The sequence below is a fragment of the Myxocyprinus asiaticus genome, chromosome 33 (assembly GCF_019703515.2).
Source record: "Myxocyprinus asiaticus isolate MX2 ecotype Aquarium Trade chromosome 33, UBuf_Myxa_2, whole genome shotgun sequence".
Classification (NCBI taxonomy): Eukaryota; Metazoa; Chordata; class Actinopteri; order Cypriniformes; family Catostomidae; genus Myxocyprinus; species Myxocyprinus asiaticus.
This window is the reverse complement of record NC_059376.1, coordinates 14,375,879-14,403,735: the sequence shown is the minus strand read 5'-3', so window position 1 is coordinate 14,403,735 and position 27,857 is coordinate 14,375,879. Positions and strand designations below refer to the sequence as shown.

At 38.2% G+C, this 27,857-nt stretch overlaps 1 protein-coding gene across 5 annotated transcripts; it reads right to left on the bottom strand.

The window, feature by feature from the left end:
* Window positions 1-32: 32 nt before the first annotated feature.
* LOC127424540 (RNA-binding protein 39-like) lies at window positions 33-27,857 on the bottom strand. Of its 5 annotated transcripts, none has more exons than XM_051669876.1 (18): window positions 24,449-24,535; window positions 24,089-24,145; window positions 23,800-23,875; window positions 21,462-21,609; window positions 18,864-18,916; window positions 17,285-17,470; window positions 13,924-13,986; window positions 13,739-13,792; window positions 13,101-13,218; window positions 12,794-12,946; window positions 5,365-5,505; window positions 5,213-5,278; window positions 4,802-5,006; window positions 4,570-4,650; window positions 3,126-3,246; window positions 2,913-3,018; window positions 607-685; window positions 33-507 (listed from the first exon to the last, which is right to left on the bottom strand). In XM_051669876.1, the coding sequence occupies exons 4-18, from the start codon at window positions 21,492-21,494 to the stop codon at window positions 407-409; spliced, it is 1,560 nt and encodes a 519-aa protein (XP_051525836.1). In that variant the 5' UTR covers window positions 21,495-21,609; window positions 23,800-23,875; window positions 24,089-24,145; window positions 24,449-24,535; the 3' UTR covers window positions 33-406. The 5 variants fall into 5 exon arrangements, with proteins under 5 accessions (XP_051525836.1, XP_051525835.1, XP_051525834.1 ...); XM_051669875.1 differs by having other exon boundaries at window positions 23,805-23,875; XM_051669874.1 differs by lacking the exons at window positions 21,462-21,609; window positions 23,800-23,875; window positions 24,449-24,535 and adding an exon at window positions 27,824-27,857.

Sequence of the window (27,857 nt, the reverse complement as noted above, 5' to 3'; positions counted from 1 at the left end):
TTGTGGTGAGAATAACATCTCAGAATGCTATTCTGAGATGGGGGTTGGTGATGTTTTGGTAGCACTAGGGGGACCTACACAATATTAGGCAGGTGGTTTTAATGTTGTGGCTGACTGGTGTACATAAAGCTGAGTGATGACTGAGAATTTTCTTTTGTTATTACAAGCAAAATGCACTGAGGATGACTGACTGTAGATTAACATTCCTGCTAAAATACAATATCAAAATACAAAATAAAAATCAGGCCTAACTAAATTTTAACCCTCATTATGTAACTTATAACAGGACTGTCCCAGATCCACAGCAGTTAATTAACACAGAAGGGGGTGTAGGGTAAAAGTTTATGAACACATTGCGTTACCACGGGTCATGGATAGACAGGGGTTAAAGGTGAAAGGGGCTAGATCACCGGCGCGTGGGCCTCAGGAGCTCCGTTGCAGTGACTGAGTCTGGAAACAGGTTATGGTAAGTGGGAAGGGGAACGTAGGCAGCGGTGATCATTTTACCTGTTAAAAGGAAAGGGATTAATATTAATGTCACAAACAAACATTCAAGGCACTCAAAGAGTCGGGTATGGTATATTGGAGAAAACAGGACAAGTTTACCTGCAAACCACCGGCCGTGCAGGCCGCTGACAACAGCCATTGCTCCTGGGATGGTTGGACATTTTACATAAACATTTCCCTGTCAAACAAGAGCAAAAGTGGGTTAATGTTGATATGAAGAAAAAAAGGCTGTCTTTGATGATCTTCGAAGCCCTAAAATGTAAGAATTAGGGGTGCTCCAATCAAAGAGGATAAAGAGGTTGCTAACGGGTATAAAAACGAATTAAAAACAACACATAAACATGCGAATACAAATCTGAGTACATGTGATGTAACGTGAGTTGTGACAATCTGATGTTGTGCGGAGCGATACAGACTGTTTGAGTGATCATGAGCGCTTTTAGCTTCTCCCTTAAAAATGAGTGCTCTCGGTGTCAATGACACATGCGGCTCTCCAGGTGCTCTCAATATCTTAGTCACTCATCTCAGTGCTATTCTGTGAGGATCCCAATTTAAATCAGATTAATGTTGGTCACATCACCACTAATCACAGCAATTACATTTTAACCATAATGGAACCGTGTCTTCACGCATTTGCTTAAAAAAAGCCGAAACATACTTAACTCAAGTATGCGAACGCAAACGCGAGCACTTGGCCAACGCATTAACTACGCGTGGTCCCGTTGGACATACTTTACGTGTGTTCCTGTTGCTCTGGCAGTTACAAACTCACACCACAAGGGGGCGATAGAGTTTTAGGCGCCACAAAACCAAATCACGAAAATTTGACTGTGGTCCAGTGCTTTATGAAGTCAAAAAGCCATCCCAACATGTCCAAAATGACTGGATATCCATAGCTAGTTGCGGCATCTCCGCTGCGGACGCCTTTCCATTTCTTCCTGGCTCGGACAAATCGGTCCCGTAGTTGTTTCCATTTTCTCTTTACAGTGTCATTATCAGAATTTAGGGAAGCTGTAATTTCTTGCCAAGCATTTTCAATCGCTGTTTTATTCTAATGGAGAGGGGACGAGGGGTCGTAAATTATGATTGTATAATATAACATGGTCGGCAAGACTCTCTTCAAATTGCTGCTCCGCCATGACAGTTGTTGACTGAAAACAGAAAATCTGCTCTAGCACCCCTTGGGGCAATGCAGAGAATGCAGCGCATACTTGTGTTGGGTTATGAATTGAGCATTGACACATTTCTCTATGCAACGATGCATGCAATCAAGCTTGCGTAGCAAGGTGCGTCTGGTATATGTTGTAACTAACATTAAGTTCATTAGTTCATGATAACTACAGTAATGTTGTTAAATAATGTTAACCAATGGAACCTTTTTGTAACGTGTTACCATAATTTTACTGTGTGGGGCATAAACATAACTGCAGCATATAACTTGCAAAAGTGTGGCAAAGGGCGCTTTAAAAAAAAAAAAAAAAAAAAAATCATTGGTATAGGTCGATCTTAGTGTTAAAAAAAGAATGTCATACAAGCTCGGAACAACATGAGGGTGAGTAAATGATGAGAAAATTATTTTTGGGTGAACTATTTCTTTAAAGATTTTTATTTTTTACAATAAAGGTTTGTCAACATTAGTTAACTACATTTATTAACAAAAAACAACACTTTTTCAGCATTTATCAATCTTGGTTAATTTAATTTCAACAACCGACACTGAATGAAAACATCTGTTTTTATTCCCCAGCTGCTGCTTTTAGACAATAAAGAACAAATATTTTTATAAGACATTTCCAGAGTGCAGATCTTCCTTATCTTGTATGGACTTAATCATTTGGTCATAGCACCTAGATTAGCTGGGAGAGTAAGGGATTACCTCTTTATAATTACAACAATTACTAATACATTTTTTTAATTAAAGTTGTATTCGTTAATATTAGTTAATGCAATATCAACTAACATGAACTAACAATGAACAATTGTGTTTTTTATCAATGAACAAAGATTACTAAATAATTCTGTTAAAAAAATGTTGTTCATTGTTTATGATACCTTATGTATTAACTAATGGTAAGAAACATTATTGTAAGGTGTTACCCAGTACATTTTTAATGTGATAACGATTAACATAAAAGTTTTTTTTTTTTATTAGCATAAAGGCAGTACAACAAATACTACAATAAAAAAAAATTTAAATAAAAAAATGTATATATATAATTATATACAAGTATATATATATAAGATTTGGTTGCATTATGGGAAATAAAAATCTTCAATGGAGCTAAAAATTGGCTTTATTTCCTAAAGCAAACTACAATTTTCCATATCTTTCTTTAGATTTTAAGGCAAAATATTACCTGGACATGTTCTGAAAGGTTTCCAACTAACTGAACTAAAGTGCTTACTTGAGGAGAGTTCTTGTCAATGTATATGTGAACGATGCCACCGTGTTTTTTGCACTCTTCAATGATGTCATCCTGTATCTCTATGTCCCACCCTGGTTCGTCTTCCCTGCAAAGCAATTAATCAAGAAGTTTAAAACCATACATTTCATGGGACATTATGTAGACATCCACCACATTGCCAGGGAAAGCTCTAACAATGTCAGGGCAACTTACGACTGTGGATTGAACATGTTGGAGAGCTGTAAACAGTGTGTGGCCAGCGGCTGGGTTGGAAGGTTCATGGCCTGGTTCATCCCTGGATTGGGGAGTAGGGGAGCTGTGGCTGTGGTTGTAGCTGCACACACACACAAATAACTCAGTGTAATTGACACTTTCACAGGTGAACATCATGGTAAAAATCTTCTATGATTAGAGGAAAATAACAGATTTCTGGAATGACTGTCACTAACACAAAATTTATCTGAAAGGCAGCTGAGAAACAAATAAACGGTGGGAACCTGTTAGCAAGCCAAGAAGCTTTGCTCGGATTTGTTGAATCTTAAAGTTGGATTCAACAGACTCCTGAAGCAAGTTCCTGAGGTTTCAACACACTTAAAGTTAATAAAATTGGCAAGATTTGCAAGACTAATTTAATTAAGACTCAAAGCTCCATTATGGGATTCTGGAACTGAACGATTATCAAGATAGAAGTACAATGAAGTTGGTCAAGGTCGCAAGGCTAAAATAAAACACCACGTTGTCTCACATTATCTGTTGAGATAAACTTAAAGCAGGATTTTATAGAAAACTGTTTTCTCTGATTATGTTTTTATTAAAGCAGGTGCCATATGATAATGTTACTTACTGTGCTCAACACAAAAGACATTTCTTAAAGGAGAGTTCATTCAGTGTTTTCACTAAAAAGGCAAACTATATGACTACCTCACTTTGACCTCAACAACAGTTTTTTTTTTTTATTTTGCTTATAACAGGGCACATTATATGAAAGGCAAAGTTGGGCCTTTTTAGGTCATTTGGATAAATAGTCCTTTCAATTCCCTCAGTGGATTCTGAGATAGTATTGGTAATGAATGTACAACAGGCTATTGAAGGAATAGTTCACACAAAAATGAAATTTCTGTCATCAATTACTCACCCTCAAGCCGTTACAAACCCATTTGTTTTCAGTATTCCATTGAACACAGAATGTCCAAATTGCTCTTTTCCATACTATGACAGAAAACAGTGAGCCAGTGGCCTTCAAGCTCCAAAAAGGACAAAAAAAGCACCATAAAAGTAGCCTACAAAACTTTTGCAATTTTTTCCCAAGTCTACAAAAACAAGACCAAAATGTATGTCGTCGTTCACTGAAAATCGTCCCTTCCACCGCAGCTCATTTATCTCATTCTTGCTTCAATTCAATCTTGTCGAGCCACAATCTGCCACAAGTGCACAAGGACAATTTTTAGGGTATATTTATGGTGCTTTTTTCATCCTTTTTTGGAGCTTGACAGCCTCTGGTCACTATCTACTTTCACTGTAGAGCAGCTCCTTTTGTGTTGCACGGAAGCATAGTCTTAAAGTTTGAAAGAACATGAGGGAGCGTAAATTATTAATTTTTGGGTGATCTATTCCTTTAAAATTATATTTTAAAGAATTAGTAAGTTCAAGCCCTTACCATTTGCCAGATTTCCAAGCGCCAGAGAGCCACTCATCTGTAAAGCCTGCTTGGCAGCGGCAGGAATCTGCAATCCTGTACCTACAAAACATCCAAGTACAACTTTCATTTCAATGGCTTCACTACAATGCAATATGATATGCAAAAACATGCTATAATGCAAGTAGACAATTGGTTAGAATCAGTCATTGGTGCATAGGAGAGACACTAATATGCAGGATTAAATCTGTACCCTCTGCTAGTCTTGCCATCAGCTGAAGGCGTCCCGTCGTGCCCAAGTCAATGCCCGTTCTCTCCAGCTCATCATTGTCCAAGAAGGAGCTGGCTGAAGACGCATCTGAACGTTCGGTAACATGACCGACCTTCATGGGCCGACCAGCAAGCTCAAAACCATTTAGCTGCTCCAGGGCTTTTTTAGCACACTCTGCATCTGCAAACTGCACAAAGAAACCAGGAGAAGCCCATCATCATGTAAATTCTATCATTATTTACTCATGTCACTCCAATGGCTTCACTATGGCTTTCTTTCTAGTGGGATACAAAAGAACAATTTTGAATGATGTAATGTTTGCTCTCTTACATGTAATAACATTGCATGTGGACTGGAGCTTTTAAGCTGCAAAAAGGATGCAAAAGCACTCACTGATATGAAGCCATATCCTTTTGATCTGCCTGTTTCATTGTCCATCATTAGCTGGATGCCCTCAATCTGAGTAGTGAAACAGAACTCGCATTGAGTGACAGATTCACTGCACATTAGTTTTGCTAAGACACTATTTCAAATGACAACCTCACCTTGCCAAATGGCTCAAAGATGCCCCTGAGCATGTCCTCAGTTATATTAAAGTGGAGGGAGCCCACATAGAGCCGCATCGGCCCTGCACCACCTTTCTGGAGGCTGGCTGCCAGTGCTGCTGCTGCCCTGTTCTTCTCAGCCTGAAACACGTATGGGGGCAATTCAACAAACCATTCAAATACATATCTGCTGATTAAGGAGGAGACAGGCCCGTTGTGATTATTGCATAATCGCCTGGTCGCCTGTTTGATCTAACTGTGATTTTTTGTAATAAGTGTGATTATTGTGCACTTTAAATTCCAGTTACAAATTGTCATCCAAATAAGTGAATTAGAAGTAAACATAGAAAAGCTGTTAAGTGCATTTTTATGTCTTTCTTTATGGTGCTGTACATTATGCAAGTGCTCAGAAACGTGCATGAGCAAAAAGCATTTCAGTATAATAAAATATTATATAATATTTTTATAACTATATCAAATAATATAATAATATTTGAATAATATGCAATATGAATGTTTCTCTTATGTTTATATTGTATATTTATAATATAATTGTTTTTATATAATAATAATAATATACAGTGTGTGTGTATATATATATATTATACATATACATATATATATGTGTGTATACACACACACACACACGGCCAAATGTTTGTAACAATGTACAGATTTTGCTGTTTTGGAAGGAAATTGGTAATTTAACTCACCAAAGTAGAATTCAACTTATCACAAAGTATAGTCAGGACATTACTGATGTAAAAAAACAGCACCATCACTATTTGAAAAAAGTCATTTTTGATCAAATCTAGACAGGCCCCATTTCCAGCAGCCATCACTCCAACACCTTATCCTTGAGTAATCATGCTAAATTGCTAATTTGGTACTAGAAAATCACTTGCCATTATATATTTTCCACAGTTGAAAGTTATTTGGTTCATTAAATGAAGCTTAACATTGTCTTTGTGTTTGTTTTTGAGATGCCACAGTATGCAATAGACTGGCATGTCTTAAGGTCAATATTAGGTCAAAAATAGCAAAAAAGAAACAGCTTTCTCTAGAAACTCATCAGTCAATCACTGTTTTGAGGAATGAAGGCTATACAATGCTTGAAATTGCCAAAAAACAAAATATTTCATACAAAGGTGTACACTACAGTCTTCAAAGACAAAGGACAACTGACTCTAACAAGGACAGAAAGAGATGTGGAAGGTCAGATGTACAACTAAACAAGAGGATAAGTACATCAGAGTCTCTAGTTTGAGAAATAGACGCCTCACATGTCCTCAGCTGACAGCTTCATTGAATTCTACCCGCTCAACACCAGTTTCATGTACAACTGTATAAGGACTCAGCTAGACTGTAAGGTGCGTGAGAAGTGCCCGACAAGACAGCCACATCTATGGCAAGTGCTACAGGAAGTGTGGGGTGAAATGTCACCTGAGTATCTAGACAAACTGACAGCTAGAATGCCAAGGATCTGAAAAGCTGTCATTGCTGCATGTGGAGGATTTTTGATGAGAACTCTTTGAAGTAGTTTAAGAAGTTGTGAGTTTATTTTTTTTTTCCAAAATGTAATAGTAATTTTCCTGAATATATTTTATATGTCTGACACATTGTGATCAGCTGAATGCCATTTTCTTTCCATAAGAGCAAAATCTGTACATTATTCCACACTTGTGGCCACCAGTGTATAAATATAATTGTTATAGATATAAAATAATATTTATATTATAAATATATAATATAAACATAAGAGAAACATTCATATAGCATATTATTCTAATTTTCAGAATATCATCAACAACATCAACAATAAAAGTAATAGGAATAACAATCAATATTACTATAAAATAATATTCAGGATGGTTGCATTCCAAAAAACATCAGTCTGGAATGTAAAGTGGAGTAAAGTCGATCCAAAAGAGCATTTCAAAACTTTAAAAAAAAAAATTTAACATTTAAAATATTACTATGCATGCTTACACTTAAGCCACTTTTCCACCATCAGGCACAGTACAGAAAGGTTACAGTAGCATTTCCACTTAAGCACAGTTCGGCACGGCACGATTATAAACCATTCTCGGCCAGGAATTTCTGGCATGGTTAGCTAACCATACTCAACCGTGCTGGTGAAACAGCTTTAGTACATGCCGACTCACGATTATCAATTTGCCAATGCCAAGGTATCTTATAGCACTTTTTGTTGTTTCTAGCTTGGCAAGTTCACTAATATTTGGCTGTTAGTTAGTTAGTGATTTTACACCATACCAGCTTCCATGGCTATTTTCATGGCGAACATGGGGGAAATAATGGAGAATGTTAAAAGTCAGAGTAATTAAAAACCTACATAAGGTTTTTTAAATGTATTTTCGAAAAGAACTCAAACTGACTCAGGGTTGACTTTGTTAAAAATCTCTTCAAAAATGTTTGCTGAGTAAAATAAATTTCTAAAAGAAAAGCAGCACATGCCAATAAAATATGCTTCAAAAATAGTGGATTCTGATACGTGGTGCATAATGGTGGATCTTCATCTGATATTAAAAACTTGTGAGTCTGGAATGTCCTATTCTGCAACGGGTGTAAATGATCTGATCCCAGCAATTACTGAAATTAAAGATACGTCTTTTGCCCAATACAGGGTTGATTTCATGCAATTTGTTTGTAATGCATTTATCCCATAATGTTTGCCATTTGTTGATGTAAGAGATTATGGTAGGTTTCAGATCTAAGGGTGGTATGGTGCATTTTTTAAGATCTGTAGAAAGTGCTTCTTTAGCAGCAGAGTCTGCTTGTTCATTTCCAAGGATTCCACAATGGCCAGATACCCAGCAATAGTAAGTATTGAAATTCAGAGCTGACAATTTGGTTAGAAACTTTACAAGGGCTGGGTGGTCATTTTTGAGTGATGCAAGCGATTGAAGACATGATTCTGAATCTGTTAAAAAATTTCTCTGCTGTGTGGTATTGATGCGATCTAGTGCTAGAATAATAGCGTTGGCCTCTGCTGTAAAAACGCTCTGATTGGGGATCCTTATTTCACTTTTTTGGTGACTAATCACATACGCAGCCGAAACATGATCTCCAGACTTTGATCCCTCTATAGGTGTGTGTGATGGAAACATCTCTTTGATATCCAGGGCTTCCATAATCCAGTTGTTGAAGGTATTCATTCGTATGGGTTTCAGATTTTTTGTTAAATCCAGGATTTTTTTTTAGATATCAGGGTGGGATATAAAGAAGTATGTATGTTCCAGTATGCTTAAGTCAACTTTTATGTTTTCTAGATGGGATTTAATCCGTAGACCAGGAGGTTGGATATGCCTCGGTTTTCTGTCATACAGATATGAATATTGGGGTGGGAAGATTGCATGATATGCTGGATTTTCTTTGTAGGTCTTAACTTTTGTTGAGTATTGCAGGGCTAATTTGAAAAGTCTGTTCTCTAGAGAAAGTTCATTAGCCTATACATATAAACTTTGAACTGGTGATGTTCTGAAAGCCCCCAGTGACAAGACGTATGCCTTGATGGTGAACTGTGTCCAAAAGTCAGATATATGGTTTCCTAGCTGAGCTATACACTACGCTTCCATAGTCCAAGCGTGATCTGATCAGCGTTCTGTTAAGTTTTAGGAGAACTGAGCTCTCTGCTCCCCAATTAGTCTTTGCTAAAACCTATAAAATATCCTTTGCTTTAAAACATTTATCTTTTAAAATATTTATGTGAGGGATGAAAGACTATTTTGAGTAAATTCTAGAGGCTGCTGTGTGCGAAAATCCCAGTAGATCAGCAGTTACAGAAATACTCAAAACAGCCCATCTGGAACCAACAATCATGCCATGGTCAAAATCACTGAGATAAAAAAAAATTTCCCCATTCTGATGGTTGATGTGAACATTAACTGAGGCCTCTGACCCGTATCTGCATGATTATGCACTGCAGCCACACGACTGGCTGATTAGATAATCTCATGGCATGATTGTTGGTGCCAGACGGGCTGGTTTGAGTATTTCTGTAACTGCTGATATCCTGGGATTTTCACACATTACAGTCTCTTTAAATTTACTCAGAATGGTGCCAGAAACAAAAAAACATCCAGTGAGGGGCAGCTCTGCAAATGGAAACGCCTTGTTGATGAGGTCAACAGAGAATGGCCAAACTGATTCGAACTGACAAAGTCTACGGTAACTCCGATACAATTGGGGTGAGAAGAATATCATCTCAGAATGCTATTCTGAGATGCGGGTTGGCGCTGTTTTGGCGGCACGAGGGGGACCTTCACAATATTAGGTAGGTGGTTTTAATGTTGTGGCTGATCGGCATATATGGAGCATACTGTGATAGTCCTCTGGAGGGTAATATGTACTGCTGTTACTTGCAAATTACTATTTAGTGTGATGTGTCTGTGTATCACATCCTTTTTAATTAAAATAGCGGTTCCACCAGTAGCAAATCTATTGTTTGGACAAAAGATTAAAAATGTAAAAGTTTTTAAAACAAAGGGCAATATCAGGTGACAACTGTGTCTCTTGTGGACAAAAGGCAAGTGGATTTATAATTGCAGCTAATCGTTGCAATTCTGCGAAGTTAGCTCTGAGCCCACGGCAGTTCCACTGGATAATAGCGTGATCCATATTTAAGTTGGGAGAATAGGGATATTACCCCTAGTTCTGACTTTTGGTGAGCAGCTCCTACTGTGATGGCCACTCTCTTTCATTTCAACATCTTTGATGGCTTTCGCCTTTGTATTCTCATCTTGTAATACTTTTGATTGAGAACATCCTGGTTTTTTAGAATTATTGTTAATTATTTGGTTTTCTGTTTGTAAGTTCTGGTTGGTTTGGCAATGGGTTAATGTAGTTTCATTCTGATTTCCTGCACTCTTTGATCTAGGAGGTATACCTTTACTGTTACTGACAGTTTGTGGTTTATCCTTTTGCAGCCAAGTCAAATCTATCTTGCAATCCAACTAACGAAAAAAAAAATAACTTTGACCACAGAGGCAAAAGTTTTATTTACAATGAAGAGGGTGCCACAGAAACCAATTTGCTTGTTTCATTATAGCTAATTTTCTTTGTACATCTTATTTTCTGGATTTCTTTCTCTTTAAACCACATCAAGCATTCTTTTGATTTAGCCAAATGTTCTCCAGCACAACTGCAGCATTTGGGTGGCTTCTGACAGCTTTCTTTGTCTTGATCCTCTTTTCCACAATTGCAGCTGACATGCTTATTCTTACAGTTGTTTGAGCCATGTCCATACTTTTGACAGTTAAAGTATCTCAGTGGATTTGGTATAAATAAGTCCACTAGAACAGTGGTTCTCAAACAGGGGGCCGGGACCCACTAGGAGGCCTCAGCACACTTCCAAGAGGGCCTCAAGATTACTTAAAATTAATTTAGTAAAATAATCCTACTTAATTAAAATGCTAAAAAATACTTGAAAATGTATGCCTAAAATTATAAACAGACTCTTTCTGAAACTTCTAGAATCCAAAATTATCCATGATTATTTTAATCAGGCACATCTAGATTCTGAAGGCGAGGGGGCCTTCAAATATTGTCTTGGACAGTGGGGGGCTTTTGGAACCACTGCACTAGAACACTCATATACATGATTGTGATTCTTTCTGGAGGATGAGGTTTATTGAAGGTAATAATGTAAGTGCCAGTTTTGATAATTCAATCTTCTCTTTTGATTGTTATTCTTTTCACATACATCACTCCTTGAGATTTAAGTTCAGAAGTTATTTCTTCTTCATCTACATCATCCAGCTCTCTGGTATGTATCACTCCTTTGCTGTTGTTGAGTGTTGGATGTGGAGAAGTCTATCAAGTCCAGCCAGTAAACTGGCACAAAGAAGTTTCTCTGAATTAGCCTTCTTACAACATTCCACCAGAATCTGGCCAGATCGCAGCTTCTTCACCTACTTAATAGTACCAGCTATTCCTGTAATGCCCTTGTGAATGGTAAAAGAGACAGCTTTGTGATTCGCATATCTGATGATACAGATTCAATAATGATACATTTTGGCCAATCTTCATTGTTAGATGTAGAAGCACATTGATTCTCAGAAGTGCAGTCCATGTCCAGGTCTAAAAGTCATTTTAGAGTAGCCATGTTTAGCGTATTATGCTTCATCATTTCTACTCTCCACCCACCTTGGAGTCCAACAAGTGGATGTACAGAACCGCGGAAATCCTGCAGATTATGCACCAGGTATACAGGGATGGTATACTCGAGCACAAAGAACGAGAGATGTTCCATGATACTTAAATTACCTTTAGCCAACGCCTTCTGGGGATACTGAAAAGATAGCTGATGTTAACTTATCACGTAGTACTACCAGGGCATGTCTTGATCAGCCAACTGATTGGATCGGGCCTTTCCAATCTCCCATCTAGATGAAGTAGGAGCCAAAGCACAGTGTTGAAATAATGAAAGCCGCAGCAAAGCACATTTCTCAGGAGCCAGGATCTCTTCCGACACAGGTTGCAACACACGGCAAACAAGTCGACCTATTTTGTCATATTTTACGAGTAGCAGGGGGATGCTAGAACTTTAAATACTCAGGGTCCTTGCGGAGAGGTAGACAGTGATGGTATAAGAAGATGGGCAAACTCAAGTACAGTAGAGAGAAAAATAAAATAAAATAAAAGTACATAAACAACTGTGGCCCTAGTATGGGAGGCTCAAGTTTTATTCACTCTTGCCCAAGGAGTAGACCCTAGCACTACGAAGGGAAGGAGGGTGCCACTGTTCCTTTCATGAGCTACCACCACAAAGGAGGGTCCTGCGCCATACCTGGAATATTTAGCTGAAGTTAATCAAATTTAATAATAAAAAATAAGAGAAGTGCATGTTTTGTGTATCTTCTTGATTTTATGATGGTTTACCTAGTATTGTAGCCTACATTTATGTCTATTATACTATTTTCATACAATACATCTATTATAAATTGTCAATAAATATCCTTTTTAGCTAGTCTGGAACCTTTTACCTTTGTGTTTGTGTCCGGTGGCATACACAACCCCTCAGCAAATGATGATAAACCTCTCTCCTTTTTCTCTTTGCGACATGGGCTGTGTCTTTCCTGTGTATTAGCAGAGTAAAACCAGTCCCAAAAACTGGAACATGCGAATATCCTCAGTAGCGCACTCACGCCAGCGTTTACCTCTCATGTGGATCTGTTACGTAAATTCTATTGATTTCATGCCACCATAGTGGAAAAAGAAAGTGTAACCATGTCAACTGGCCCAGATCGGCACGGTACGGTTTGGTTTTGCGACGAGAACTGTTGGGCCTGATGGTGGAAAAGCGTAAGACACTTGAAATTATTTGTATGATAATTAATTATCAGCCAAATGAAGTAACAGCTCTAGCAGCACACAGTGGTGGATTTGAGATGTGTGGTGATGTTCTGACCTGTGAGGCCTGGACTATAATTGGCACTCCCAAAACTCGCTGTCCAGTCAGCCCGATCGCCAGCGGTACTGAGGTCGCTTCTACAAACTCAATGTAGGCAATGCCCTTTGATCTCCGAGAGTTTCTGTCTGAGATCATCCTTACGTCACGAACCTTTATAGATAAACAAAGTTTGCAGTGTTTTTCATTGTTTTAAAAAGAAAATTGTGATACATTAGAAAAGGGGCACCAAAAATAATAAAACACAAAGAACAAAGAAATGGAAACAAATCACAAATCAGTCACGTTTTGATCAAGAGCATCATACTTTTCCTACTGCTGAGAAGAACTCTTCCAGATCTTTGGGTCTAATTCTGGCAGCCAGCTGCATGCAGAACACTGTGCGGGCGTCTCTCTCTTCTGGGGTCAGATTATCTATTGGCTGCCTGTTTGAAAAAACAACAGAGGTCATTAAACACCAAGTCATTTTCTCTGCAAATACAAAATATGACCTTAAAATTAATCTCTCATGGACAGGATGATATTCTTAAAGCATAACAAGCTATTCTAATCATAAACGCATCATGGCCATATGATAAAGTTGTTTCTTTAACACAAGCTCTTAGGCTTGAATTCAGATCTTTTGACCAAAGCATGTTGCACTAATATGACAATTCAAAATAATTAATGTTTTGTAGAAACCTATAACTAGCAACTTTTTTAGGGCTTAATACAGGGTCTTTTGACCAATTAATTTCCATGATTTTGTTCAGCTGTTCATAATAACTGAATAAGAAATAATTAATGAGTTTGTAGGATGTACACTGACAAAGAGCAATTTCCAGCCAATAAAATACTATTTTAATAAAATAAAGAACATCCCTATCATCAGCAATTACGTAATTACATAAGTTAATGTAGTGATGCTTATAACATATAAACATGTAAATGTAATGAGAATCTCACCTGATGGGGCTCTTGTCTTTCTTAAAGGGGCTCTTGCTCCGAGAGCGCCTGCGACTGGGGTGAGAGCACAATAGTAGTCAGTTTGTGTTTGTTAGGCAGCCATATATGTTTCTTCATGATTCGCACAGCACACACATTAAACAGGCAGCACAAGCCACAGAAGAGGAAGATTAGATTATAGAAACCTGTGCTTGTTGAAATGTGGGCCAAACTTCCCTCCTGGACCACCGTTTAATTTTGGCCCCATACTATGACAAACAAAACATGGGTTTAATTTTAGCATTAAACCAGCCAGCTTTCAGCCATTATGGCCATGCAAGGGCTACTATGTTCTGGTGCAGGTGGGAAAGTATCCAGTGAAAACCAAATGCAGTTTCAGCCATCGCAATAGATCTGGTTCAATCATGATGTCAATGTGCAGGCCAACCCGGAAGGCTAATTTGCCATGAGTTTTATTTAAATAGTCGTTTTAAATTTATTTTTCGATTAAAACAATCGTATTTTTTAGAATAGTGGTTTTCAATGAGTAAAATAAGTCTGTGGTTAACATTACTTTAATGAGTAATCTTTCACGTTGTGTTTTATAACATAAATTACACAGAGCCATACCTCAAACGTGAAGTGCAAATTAAGCGGTTCAGACAACCGTGAAGTAATTATATTGCAAATTGCAAACAACTTGCCTTTAAAAACAAAGTTTCAAATTCATGCTTCAGGTTTGACTGTGTATAATGTGAAAGTCTCTTCAAGTAATGTTGACCACAGATTTTATTGTACTCATAAATCGAAAACAGCTATTATAAAACTAGTGGTGTAAATCGGACATATCACGATACGATCTTGAATCTATTCTCTTGGTCAGCGATCTAATATTTGCCATTACTTCAAAGTCTGCCACGATACGATTCGATTCAGGGGCCTGCGATCGATATCCTGATATTATGTGCATATTTTACACAATAAAAAAAATAAATTCTGCCCTCAAATGCAACCAAAATATTATTTTATTCAGCTCTCTGTATACACATTGGGACATCCACAACAAAATAAGGTATTTCAGATTTTGAAAAAAATTATACAGATATATAATATAAAAATAAAGTCACACACAACTGATCATCACTCATTTGATTACAGCTAATTTTTCAGTTTAATCCAATTCAAAGTACCTACATAAACATGATTTGTTTCAAACTATCCGTGCTATCTGCAGTTTTCTTGGCTACAACTTCCACAGTTGTAATGAAAAATTCTGTTACAGTTAACTGGGATAAATGTTAGTAAGTGTGTTGGTGTAGATGTGTAAAGTCTTATAACTGATGCTGGGCAGGTGTTTCTTTTTCCCTCGTTAGTGCTATTCAGAATGTCAGCGTTGTCAAGATGTTTCACATGGTTGAACTTCTCCATGATACTTTAAAATAGCAAATTCTCACGTAAAATGAAAATGGGTCGCATGCGCAACGATATCGATGGAAGCCCGAATCGTGCATGTGAGCCACTCTACGTTTGTCATGAGAGCTCACATTTTAAAGGTCCAGGTATACTTCACTTTGCACATACCGTCTCGCGCACAGTTGTGCGCACAGCTTTGAAAGTATACCTCACGTGGATGAGCGTGAATGGACGTGTTCGACACATGCACAGTACAATTGCTTTGTTATACGCTACCAAACGTTAGAGGGCAGCACTGAGTCGTGTCATTTCCAGGACATCTGCTCTGAAGGATAAAGAAGAAGAAAAACTGAGGATCCGCCATTAAAGCAAGCAAGAACAACAACAAAACTATGGAGAAGGATATGTTCTTCGACTACTGCTTGACATTACAGCCCAGCTGTGCGTATTGACACCTAGTGGACTCCTCTATCACAACAGTCAACCTTAAGCAGAAAAATCTGTCATCACGCAGACACTCCTGATGACGAAAATTAAATCACGCGGACTGTGCGCAGACCGTTGCAGAACGCGGACAGGTTAAGTATACTTTGGGCGTAAGGAGTGCCGGTTGACGCGTGCGCATGCTGCACGGATAGCAGAGCACAATTTGGCTTCAAAGACCCCGCGCACATCAGTGTCCCACATGAAAAGCATATTTAGCGCTCATAAAGTCAAATGAATGTAATAAGGAAATGCGTACAGACGTGGCTGACATGAGTATTAAAATAAAGGTACATCTTAAAAAAAATTCTATAATCGGTAGTTATGCATTGTATCAATAACATTGGATCATTGGTCATTCGATCGATGGATCATCACACCCCTACTAAAAACCCATTCTAAATTTTCCGAGGGTACCCATGGCTCAAAAAGGCAAACTGAATATCTCTAGAAAAGGAGATGCTGAGTCATGTGATTGCTATTGGCCAATTAACTTTGTAGTTAAGGTGGCCCCCATGAACCAGAACACAGCAGGCCTGGATGGAAAGAGGGTTAATGTAGTTTCAAGGTTACAAAGTTCCTGAAACCATGTAACAAGTATCTCCAAAAAGTATTTAAAAAAAGCTAAAGCACTTTTTGTTGTTGTTGTGGATAAGAGCATTTGCCAAAAATGCCTTAAATGCAATTGTGTATTCTCTATTGAGTAGTTATTATATTTTCCAAACATGTATTTCGTATGCATGTTGAATTATTAACTCCATGGCAAGTGCATTCAACACTAAAGAAAAACAAATGCAAGTACTTCTGCATTTCTAAGAGATGCATATTTTGCAAGACCACCCCTTTAGTTACAACAAACTGTGAAGTGCTGTCCAGATACAAAACAGGCTGCAATATATACAGATTTGTCCATGGTTCGTCTAAACTAATTTATTCTGATGATGAGTGTTGGCTATTTACAGCCCTAAATTACACAACCACTTATTCTGTCCTAATCTGGCAGTAATCCATTTTAAGCACTTAAACTCTATCAATGCCTCAGAGCTGAACATACAAAAAATAAGCAAAATTACAACAGAACTGACTGCAATGCTAATCAAATACAGTGTAATTTATTTATCCAGCAGCATAATCACCCTGCTGAAAAGACCAGATATTTTTCAAAAAGCTAAATTTCCATGCTTGCCCATGCTGGTTTATATTGGTCTGGAGCTGGTCTTGCAAAATTCACATGGTAAAGCTGCTCGACCACAATGGTTTTTCTAGTTTGTTGACATATATACAGTGCATCTGGAAAGTATTCACAGCGCTTCACTTTTTCCACATTTTATGTTACAGCCTTACACTTATGCACGTGAATTTTTTTCGTTTTTTATTTTTAATAAATTTGCAAAGATTTCAAACAAACTTTTTCACGTTGTCATTATGGGGTATTGTTTGTAGAATTTTGAGGAAAATAATGAATTTAATCCATTTTGGAATAAGGCTGTAACATAACAAAATGTGGAAAAAGAGAAGCGCTGGGAATACTTTCCGGATGCACTGTAAACTTGGTGAAACCAGCATCCAAAACATAATGTGTAACTATACTACAGCATGGTGAATTTGATAAAGCTTCACTTAGACTTCTGTTCATTTTACAGTGACATTGAAGGGTTAAGGTTAACTCACAACGGACTTTTGCGTCCTCGGTAGCGTCCACCACGATCGCGGCTGCGGGATCGAGAACGCTTGCGCTCTTTGCTGCGCGAACGTCTCCGATCACGACTACGACTCCTCCGTTGCTCTCGACTCTTCTTGCGGTCTCTGCTTCTACTCCTCCGGCGGTCTGGACTGCGACTTTTGCTATGTCTTTTCCTAAAGTGGAAAACATTATCATTGGAATCGTTATCACTTTCTTCATTCTTAATGCATTAAAATAATTCTCCCACACCAAATTACAGAAAAGCTTCAAAATCATTTATCTTCTATTTTGAAGCTTTTCTGTGATTCATTTGGAAAAATTATTGAAGACATTCAAATTACACACAGTTGTACCTTAAAGGTGCACTCAGTAACTTATTAAAAAAGTTTTACTCCTAAAGAAATTTGTAATTTTGAAACGTATGTATAAAATCATGATTACTCACAAGATGACTCTAGTCAAATCAGTAACCTTATAAAAGCTGGTTTATTCTACATGGGGGAGGGGTGCCCTCATGGGGACTGCCATTTTAGAATCACATGACCATCTGAATACTACTCGCTTAATCTCAGTAAGCGTCTTGTTATTGGACACTTTCACTCTTGGATTAAATTAATCATGGCTGATTGGGAATAGTGAATTTTTACAATGGCATCTGTGACTGAAAACTACTGATTTTAAATTATGCTGCATACACACCACTAGGAGTCACTGTAAGTGGCATGACCAAAAAGTGTGCAGCTTTCAGCCATTATGGCCATGCGAGGGCTACTATGTTCTGGTGCAGGTGGGAAAGTATCCAGTGAAAACCAAATGCAGTTCCAGCCATCACTGAACATGGCATGACCAAAAAGTGTGCACCTTTAAGTGTGAATTTAAAACTATTGTGTGCATTAAAAAAAAAGTGGGTGATTCTCACAAAACGTGTCAAGAAAATGTCCTGCCCCTATCCTACCGCAAAATCAAAAGAAACAAATACAAAACTATATTTTTACCTATAGAAAATAAAGCCTATTTTTGGGGCATTAAGACTTTTTACATGGTAACATTATTTTCATGACAGTTACGCACATTTTAGCCCCCAATTCTCATTACTGCAGCAATGCGATTTTTTTTTAATTTTGATAATCTCAATCATCTCAAAATCATTATGCAACAGCATTTTTTTTTTTCAGTAATACTGTAAAAACATGACTGTTACGGTAATGAAAATTTCCATTCGAATCGATGGGAATGGTCAAATTAAAACATTCGGACATGTTTAGGTAATGAAAATTGGGGGGAAAATGTGCTTAAGTGTCCTGAAAATAACGTTCTAATGTAAAAATTTAATGGTCCTAAAAATATGCTTCATTTTCTTTATGCAAAATATAATATTTTTTTAAATCGCTGAATTGGATGTCATTCGCAAGCGTGCAAACTTGTATTTGCACAAACAAGTACATGTAATTAAGCGTACAACTGGTTTCAAAATTCATGCTTGTGGTATGAATGTGTGTAATTTATGTTGTAAAACACAACATCTCTTGAAGTAATGTTAAGATAACCCAGAGGTTGTTTGCTTACTTCTTGCTGCGGCCGTCATCATGACCATTGGCACAAGAGGACTTGCTTTCACCCTGAGCAGGATTAAGAAAAAGGACATTTTAAGGATGGAGATTGCAGGGGAGAGGGGAAGGAGGGACAAGAGAGAATACAGAATGCTGTCATTTAATAAAATTGAGAGAAGCACACCAAAATCGATATTTCTGAAATTCGTTATTGCGGGATTGCTCATATTGTTGCCTCCTTTGTGAGAAATTGCTTGTGCTTTTCCTCACTTTGTTAAATCGCTTTGGATTAAAGGGTGTGGTAAATATATCAAAGTAATCAAATTGTCAGTTCTATCATCCGTTAGAAGGGGTCTGTCTTTTCCCTCTTTAACTTTTGAGAACACATTTCTCGTTCAGTTCTTTCCAGCTATTGTTCTCCATCACTGTGTCTACACTGGAAGCGACATCAGAATTTTCATTAACCGCCAAACAATTAGCTGTAACTCAAGTCTAGACTTATCCAGTATAATAGGTGAAGTTCTTGTTTCCTACATAATTTTTAACAGAAATACATTGAAATAAATATGTACGTTACAACAACGTATACTGCACATATGGTTAGAAACAAAAGAGTATTTAAAATGGTGGGGCACAGACCACATTACAAGCTGGCTTTTTTATAATTATTTAAATATACAACAATAAAATTAATTGCAATCAATCCACGATATTTGTAAACAAAATACATTTAAGCTGGATGGTGAAAATAAAATGGCTGGAGTAGCTGTGCAACGTGTCAAAAAGAAAGCAGTATAGGGTGATTCCAGTGTAGACAGTATCAGATTGTATTGTAAAGTGATATACTGTGCTGTTAAAAAGTATTTGCCCCCATCCTGATTTTTTCTGCTTTTGTGTATATCATACGAAATTGTTTCAAAAATTCAAACAAAATCTAACATAAACCAAAGGCAATCTTAGTATACACAAAATACAGTTTTTAAATTATAATGTTATTTATTGAAGCAAAAAAGTTATCTAATACAAACTGGGCCTGTGTGGAAGTATTTGCCCCTTAGTTACTAAATCCCCAAATCTATGAAACTGCATTCATAATGGGGTTCAGCTTGACTAGACACACCCAGGCCTGATTATTGCCAGCCCTGTTCAATCAAATCAACACCTAAATAGAACTTTTTCAGCAGCATAAATTTGGCTAAAAGGTCTCACCCAGTAGCACACTATGCCAAGGTTGAAAGAAATTCCAGAAATTGAGGAAAAAAGTGATTGAAGTAAATCAGTCTGGGAAGGGTTACAAAGCTATTTCAAATGCTCTGGGATGCCAAAGAACCACAGTGAGAGCCATTATCTCCAAATGGAGAAAACTTTGCACAGTGGTGAACCTTCCCAGAAGTGGCTGACCTTCCAAAACTCCTGAAGGAGCTCAGCGACAGCTCATCCAGGAAGTCACAAAAAAGCCAAGGACAACATCCAAGGAACTGTAGGAATCTCTCACATCAATAAAGGTCACTGTTCATGACTCCACTATCTAAAAGACACTGGCCAAAAATGCTATCCATGGAAGAGTGGGGAGGAAAAAACCACTGCTAACCCAGAAGAACATTAAGGCTCGTCTGAATTTTGCCAAAACACACATTGATGATCCTTAAACCTATTGGGAGAATGTTCTGTGGACTGATGAGTCAAAAGTGGAACTGTTTGGAAGACAGGGGTCCTGTTACATCTGGTGTAAATCAAATACAGAATTCCTCAAAATTAACATCATACCTACGGTCAAGCATGGTGGTGGTATTGTGATGGTGTGGGGATGCTTTGCTGCTTCAGGGCCAGGGCGATTTGCAATAATTGAGGAAATATGAATTCTGCTCTCTACCAGAAAATCCTAAAGGAGAACATCCGGTCATCAGTCCGTGAGCTGAAGCTCAAGCGCAACTGGATTATGCAACAAGACAATGATCCAAATCATAGGAGCAAGTCCACCTCTGAATGGCTCAAAAGAAGCTAAATTAAAGTTTTGGAGTGGCCTAGTCAAAGTCCTGACTTGAACTTGATTGAGATGCTGTGGCAGGACCTTAAACAGGCAGTTCATGCCCGAAAACCCTCCAATGTGGCTGAACTAAAGCAGTTCTGCAAAGAAGAGTGGGACAGAATTCCACCACAGGGTTGTGAAAGACTGATCTCCAGTTATCAGAAGTGTTTGGTTGCAGTTTTTGCTGCTAAAGGTGGCACAACCAGCTATGAAGTTTAAGGGGGCAGTTAGTTTTTCACATGGGTGATATAGGTGTTGGATAACTTTTTTGCTTCAATAAAAATATGTATTTGAATACTGTATTTTGTGTTCACTCAGACTGCCTTTGTTTTATGTTATCTCATTTGAAGATCTAAAACAATTTAGTATGAAAAATACACAAAAATAGAAGAAATCAGGAAAAAATACTTTTTCACAGCATTGTAGCATCTGTTATTTGCATGGTGTGTCACATAAAAAAAACAAACAAAACCATCCTCAAACATAATTCAAACCCAATACAAAATAAAAACTGTCCATCAAATGTCTTAATCTAACAGGGAGGCCATGCATTTTCAGGGCACCCTCTGGGTTGTATTCTAGTACCCTGCTATTAAGACTAAATCTTGCTGTAGTCATGCTATAGAGCTGCTACAGGGAATTCCAGAGTTGAGGCTGTCAGTCCTTGAGATCTTCCCCAGTTAGCGTGGATGGACTGTGAGAGCTCGATGCCATCTCTGTCTCACAGCACGTCCTGAAGCAGACAGGGATTTACACGGCTTAGTCATATCGCAATCCCCATAGACAGCGCATTAAAGAAAGCCAAAAAAGATACAACTTAAACCTCATCAAAAGATTTTAGTTTTGTCCTTATTTGCGTAATTCTAGATCCACTGAGTAACTTTTAACTCTATAGGCATGTATTTTTCTTTAAGTAAAAAAATGGCACATAAAAATGTGTCTATTCTTAAGGAAAAGAATTATTATTTAGTGTAGGGCTGCACAATTCATCTAATAAATAATCGAGATTACAATTACAGCTGCCAAAAATTAACTTTTTGCAAAAAGTGTTCATTGTAGCAGTCCATGTAGGGCTACTCAAGTTGCGTCAGAATAACTTTTATTTTTATTTTTTTTTAGCTATATAGTAACTCAGACAAAGTTCTCAGCTTGTTTTGGATATGCAGCCTACATACAAAATATGGCAGTTGATCCACCCAAAATAAGTAGTTTAATGTAAATTGTATTAATCGAAATTAATCGCAATAACAATAGCAAGGGAAATCACTAATTATGATTTGTCATAATCGTGCAGCCCTAATCTATGATTAATCATTTTTTAAAACGGTAAGCATTTGTATGGCAAAGAGATTACTAATTGTGTAATAAGGGCATGCACAAACCAAATGCCAACGTAACCGATGTTGGAGACCTTTTAAACAGACTATGTAGAGAGACAGTATTCTTACTTGGACGTGTAAATTATATTTATAGGGCAATTCCGCTCTTTTCAGCCTACACCTACAGTAAAAGTCAAGTACATGGCTCAGGATCAGGGCCATGGCTTAAATTCACAGGGCCTAAGAAAAACGATGGCCCTGCTCAGAGATTCCTCAGTTTTAAACAAGAGCCCAAGGACTGAGTACTGACGCTGGCTACCACCCCTGGAGTCACAAGTTCGAATCCAGGGTGTGCTGAGTGACTCCAGCCAGGTCTCCTAAGCAACCAAATTGGCCCGGTTGCTAGGGAGGGTAGAGTCACATGGGGTAACCTCCTCGTGGTCGCTATATTGTGGTTCTTGCTCTCGGTGGGGTTTGTGGTGAGTTGTGCGTGGATGCTGCAGAGAATAGTGTGTGCCTCCACACGCGCTACATCTCCGTGGTAACATGCTCAACAAACCACGGATTGACAGTCTCCGATGCGGAGGCAACTGAGATTCATCCTCCGTCACTCGGATTGAGGCGAATCACTACGCCACCACGAGGACAGAGTGCATTGTGAATTCCAAATTGGGGAGAAATTTAAAAAAAAGAGCCCAAGGACTTTACTCGATGACTGTTTATTATTCTATTGCAGTATTCAGTGTCTTAATACTAAAGCCCCAAGCATACTTCGGTCAGATGCGAAAGCTAGGCGTTATGTGTACGGGATGTAAATTTTGTCATCAGCAGAGTGCTTCAGCACTGAACGCGTACGGCTCGATTTTTCTAACCGCACGTACTCTGAACACACAATGTGCCAGGAATTGTTTGTACTAACTGGGTCCGCAAGGTGGCAACACTCACGATTGAGCCTTGGCTGTCACTAAGAAGCGCTAGATGGCGTGGACGCGCGCGTTTGCTTGTGGTAAAGAAAAACTGTTCTGCAAAACGTGCGGAAAAGCGTGCCCGATTTTGAATTCATAACATGTCTTCACTAAAACATAGAATATAGCAGTAAAATGTTAGCTATTTGCTGGAGAGACAACTCTTAAGCGCAAACAGCACAAGCACTTTGTCAACGCACCTGATGCAGTAACCGGTTCATATTAAACTGTATGCTAATCATGATCTTCTTTGAAGTGTTAATAAAGTGCTTGTGATTCAACCTGTCTCTGGTGTTTTTCTAAACGAGTTTCATCATGTAACACATTTTTGTCTAGGCTGTAAAGTGACGTCATTGATGGAGCTTCTCTGTGCTCGCCGCAAATATCCAACTAATCGATAATGAAATTCACTGTCGATGATTTTCATTATCGATAATTATTGATTAGTTGCAGCCCTAATTGTGACATGGCAAAAATCAATATCGGAATACTGTCTCTGCTCCATGTCACGTAATGTTTCATCCATTGGCACACATTCACCTTGCTGAAACCAAACAGGTGATTGGATGGTCTAGGGTGGCGGTCTTTTGTGTTTTACCTAAGGGATCACAATATATCAAAACATTGCGCAATTACTACCTTACGTTTTTTCACAGTTCACACTGGAATCAAAGATGTATTCAGGGGAGTAGAGGTGAGATATCATTAGGCAAGTCTATAAAGAGAGATAGACGGGCATTTATTTGTAATTCACGATAATCACACTACACAAATTCACTCTCGTACACAACACACAATCATTCACTCTAGTCAGGCACAGACAACAAAAGCAGGATTTCTGAACAGCATATCACATACTCTTTACGTCTGAAAAAGCATAAATGCCAAAAAATAAATGAGATCCGTCAACTTTCGGACGTCAACACACCTTCTTATAAGGAGCTTCAAGCATGGCCTCAACATCAAAGTCATCCGCCATCCTGACCTGCAAAAGAAAAACATTACGCGGGTTACAATCAGCACACCAGAGGTATGTAACCTGTTTACGGGTTCTGGTTACCTAAACTAAATTACATCGAAAAGAAACCAAGAAAAACACATATTACGGCCGAGCTTTGTGGAGCTGCAGGTGTTTAAATAACATGCTCGAGCGCCCGCGAGACACTGCATTACATAAGCAACCGGTTTAGACACTTCAGTCTGATTCTTACGGAAAGCCCAATTACAACTTATATTTCAATAGGAAATAAAATCTGAATAAGAAGAGAAACAAAGCGAAAACCGTGACCTGTTTTTTTATTTACAGTCCCGTTTTCGACGCGACCTCTGCGACGCGCGCGTGAAGTTTGACTGTCACCACGGCTGCCAAACAAATGGTCAAATCCGCGTATAGTCCTGTGCGTAAAAGTCTATCAGCGACGACCAACAATCTTTCAAACACGAAAGGAAAAAAAAAATAACGATATATCTATCGGTGGACGTTTAAGAAGTTGATCAGTTTGGCTTTCCTCTAAACTTCCTGCTTTGCCCAAAATGGACGCCGATAGTGGGCGGGGCTTCCTTCATGACAAACACACGTGGTGAGTGCCAATCGACCGTTAGTGCCCTCCGAAGTGCACTTCACACGGTATTCAGCCATTTTAAGGGAGATTCCAATCCGAAGGGAGCGTTAATGTGCAGCTGGAAGGGCACTTCAAACGGCATAGGGAATAAGTGTACATCGAAACATCGCTTCACAGTGGAGAGGGAAATTTACACACCAGTCATTGCGAACCAGCAGAGTTTTTTTTTTTTTTTTTAAGAATAAAACAATTTCCAGAACAATATGTACGAGTGACACAAAGCATTTGCATAAAGGGAGAAAAATAAATAACAAAATAACAAAAAATAAATAAAGAGAGATAAACCTCATCCCAATATTGCATCTCCATTCATAATAGATTTCACAATCCCATTCAACATCTGGGATATTTTAAAGGCTTTTTTGTTTCTTTTGAGTTTCCTCAGAGAATCAGTAAAACCTTTTATCTCAGAGCGAAATAAAATAAAGTTAGATGCTATCACTCTGGATTTGTGGATATACTTTCCCAACAAGCACAGGATTTTTACAGCATTGTCTAAGGGTACATTTACACGACAACGATGTACTAATAACTCCGTTGTCATGTAAACGAACAGCCAAAACGCATAAAAAGTTTTCCGTTTTTAGTTGAAAACGTTGTCATGTAAACAGCCCCTAAGAAAACAGAATCTGTGTAACAGAATAGAAACAGGACCATCTTTTCTTTGATGTCAGTTAGATTAGTGTGACAATTTTTTTATTTTTTTGGTTCCTGGGTAGTAAGTGTTATTTCCTAATTGCTAATGTTTCAGAATTATAGAAAATGGCTATTACTCCCCACAAACATTGCTTTTGTGACCAGGACTGTGATATTTTGAAATTTACCTATTTTCCAGAACATTCCAGATAGATTCAGTGCCGAGCAAACTTGGAGTAACTTCTAGAAATTTCCAGTAATATAAATAGTAGTATAAATACAGGGGCCTTAAGCTCACCTGTTCAGTTTAGTTCCAGCTGCCTAAGTGGATACATATCTGCATTTTTCTGAGATGGCATCAAGAGGCTGCAAGCATCCGGCAGATGCATTTTGCTATGTCTGCGGCCAATTTATCAAGACAAGAGCGAAAAATTACTCTGTGGAAGCATCTGCTAAGATGTGTGAGGCCTACAAGGCATATTTCGTTACGCCTGTCAGGGATCAAGACAAACCCTGGGCACCTAATTTCACCTGCGAGCACTGCAAAAAAAACTCCGGAAGGTAACATGGACAATTGTTGCTCGGAATTTTGTTATAAAATGTGTTAATTTTTAAAATGTTTTACAATTTTCAATGTTATTAAAAAAATATATAATATATGAAAAATGCTGCGAGATTGTCTTACACATTAGTCATGGGTGAAATAAATGTATTTTTGTAGGATGGTACAGAGGGGAAAAGAGAGCCATGAAGTTCGCTATCCCAAGAATTTTGCGGGAACCCACTGACCACTCAAGCAACTGCTACTTCTGCATGGTGGACCCTGACTGGCAGAACTTCCTTCATCTATCGCCCCGGTGCCACACTGCCATGTGTTCCCCGTACCCACTCCTTCGGAGAGAGAGCAGCCATCTTTAGAAGAGAGCAGCAAGTCAGAGAGTGAGGAAGATGTTGTAGATCCAGATGACAATTTCAGAGGTGGAGCTGAGGAGAGAAACCCATACTAACCCAACCAAAAAGACCTCAACGACTTGATTAGAGATCTTGGTCTCACCAAGTCCAATGCCGAGCTTTTGACGTCTAGGCTCAAGCAGTGGAACTTGTTGGATGAAAGCGTGCAAGTCGCAGATCAGAGGAAGTGTCACCAACCTTTTTCCAGCTTCTTCATCCGTCAAGATGGGCTCTGCTTCTGCCATAGTGTGACCAGTCTCTTCGAGGCAATCGGAATCGCCTGTAACCAGAATGAGTAGCACCTCTTCATTGACAGCTCATCCAGGAGCCTCAAAGCTGTGCTGCCCCATAATGGTAACAATTATCCGTCTCTTCCCCTGGCTCAAAGAGGATTACAACAGCATCAAGACCTTGCTGGACACCTTGAAGTATGATGAGTACATTTGGGGGCTGATTTGTGAAAGTGATTTACAGTATAATCGTAAATCTCGAAAAACGACTCACTTCTAAATCTTTTGTAGTCGTTTTTGTATTACTTTAGTATAAATACATGTTAATTTGGATTCATATGTTGTTGTTTTTTTCTGACTTTGTTAACAAAAAGACACAAATTCACCCGTTTTCTCAATGGAAATAGGTAAATTTCAAAATATCACTGTCCTAGTTACAAAAGCAAAGTTTGTGGGTAATAATAGCCATCGTTTCTATACTTTTGAGGCATAAGCAATTAGGAAATAACACTTACTACCCAGGAACAAAAATTGTGTTACATAGTGTTATTAAAGGAAGTAAAAGTAAGTCATGAGATCTCAGTCCAGAATGAATTTGAAAGGAACATCTAAAAATAGATGAGGCACCGATTCAATTTCAGAACCACAAAAAGCACATTCCGGTTGAATTTCCATAAATATAGATAAGAATAGATTGCAAGGGTAAAAACTGAAAAGGACTTTACTATGAATCTCTCTAACCTTGTTTGGTTTACAAAAAGGTTACGTACAGTCCAGACATTGTGAAAAGATACTGAATGATAACTCTGTCGCTATAAAACCGTTGCTTTTGGAGCAGCGAACCAGCACAGTGCTGACGTAGTTTGTCTAAAATAAACGCTCAAATAAAAGAAAGGAGTTTGAGACGCTGTGGTTTATATTCACCTTAATTTACTTCAGGCGTGCTTTCTATTCGGTTGTACTCGAGATGCGACCGTTACATCATTTAACAGTTAAAACTCATATTATAAATAACTACTTAACATTTATTTTTTAAATTAATCAGCAACAGTCATTTAACGTACGGGTTACACGTCTACATAAATATGTTAATTTAAATGTATAACAATACATTTTTATAGGTATACACGTGAATGTATTTCAGAAATGTAAATATATATGGATGTAAGGTTATTTATTGTTCATTTATATGTATTTGCTCGAGTATTTTTTGAGTCATCTTACTTGAACCCCGTAATCAGCGCGACTCAAGCGTCGT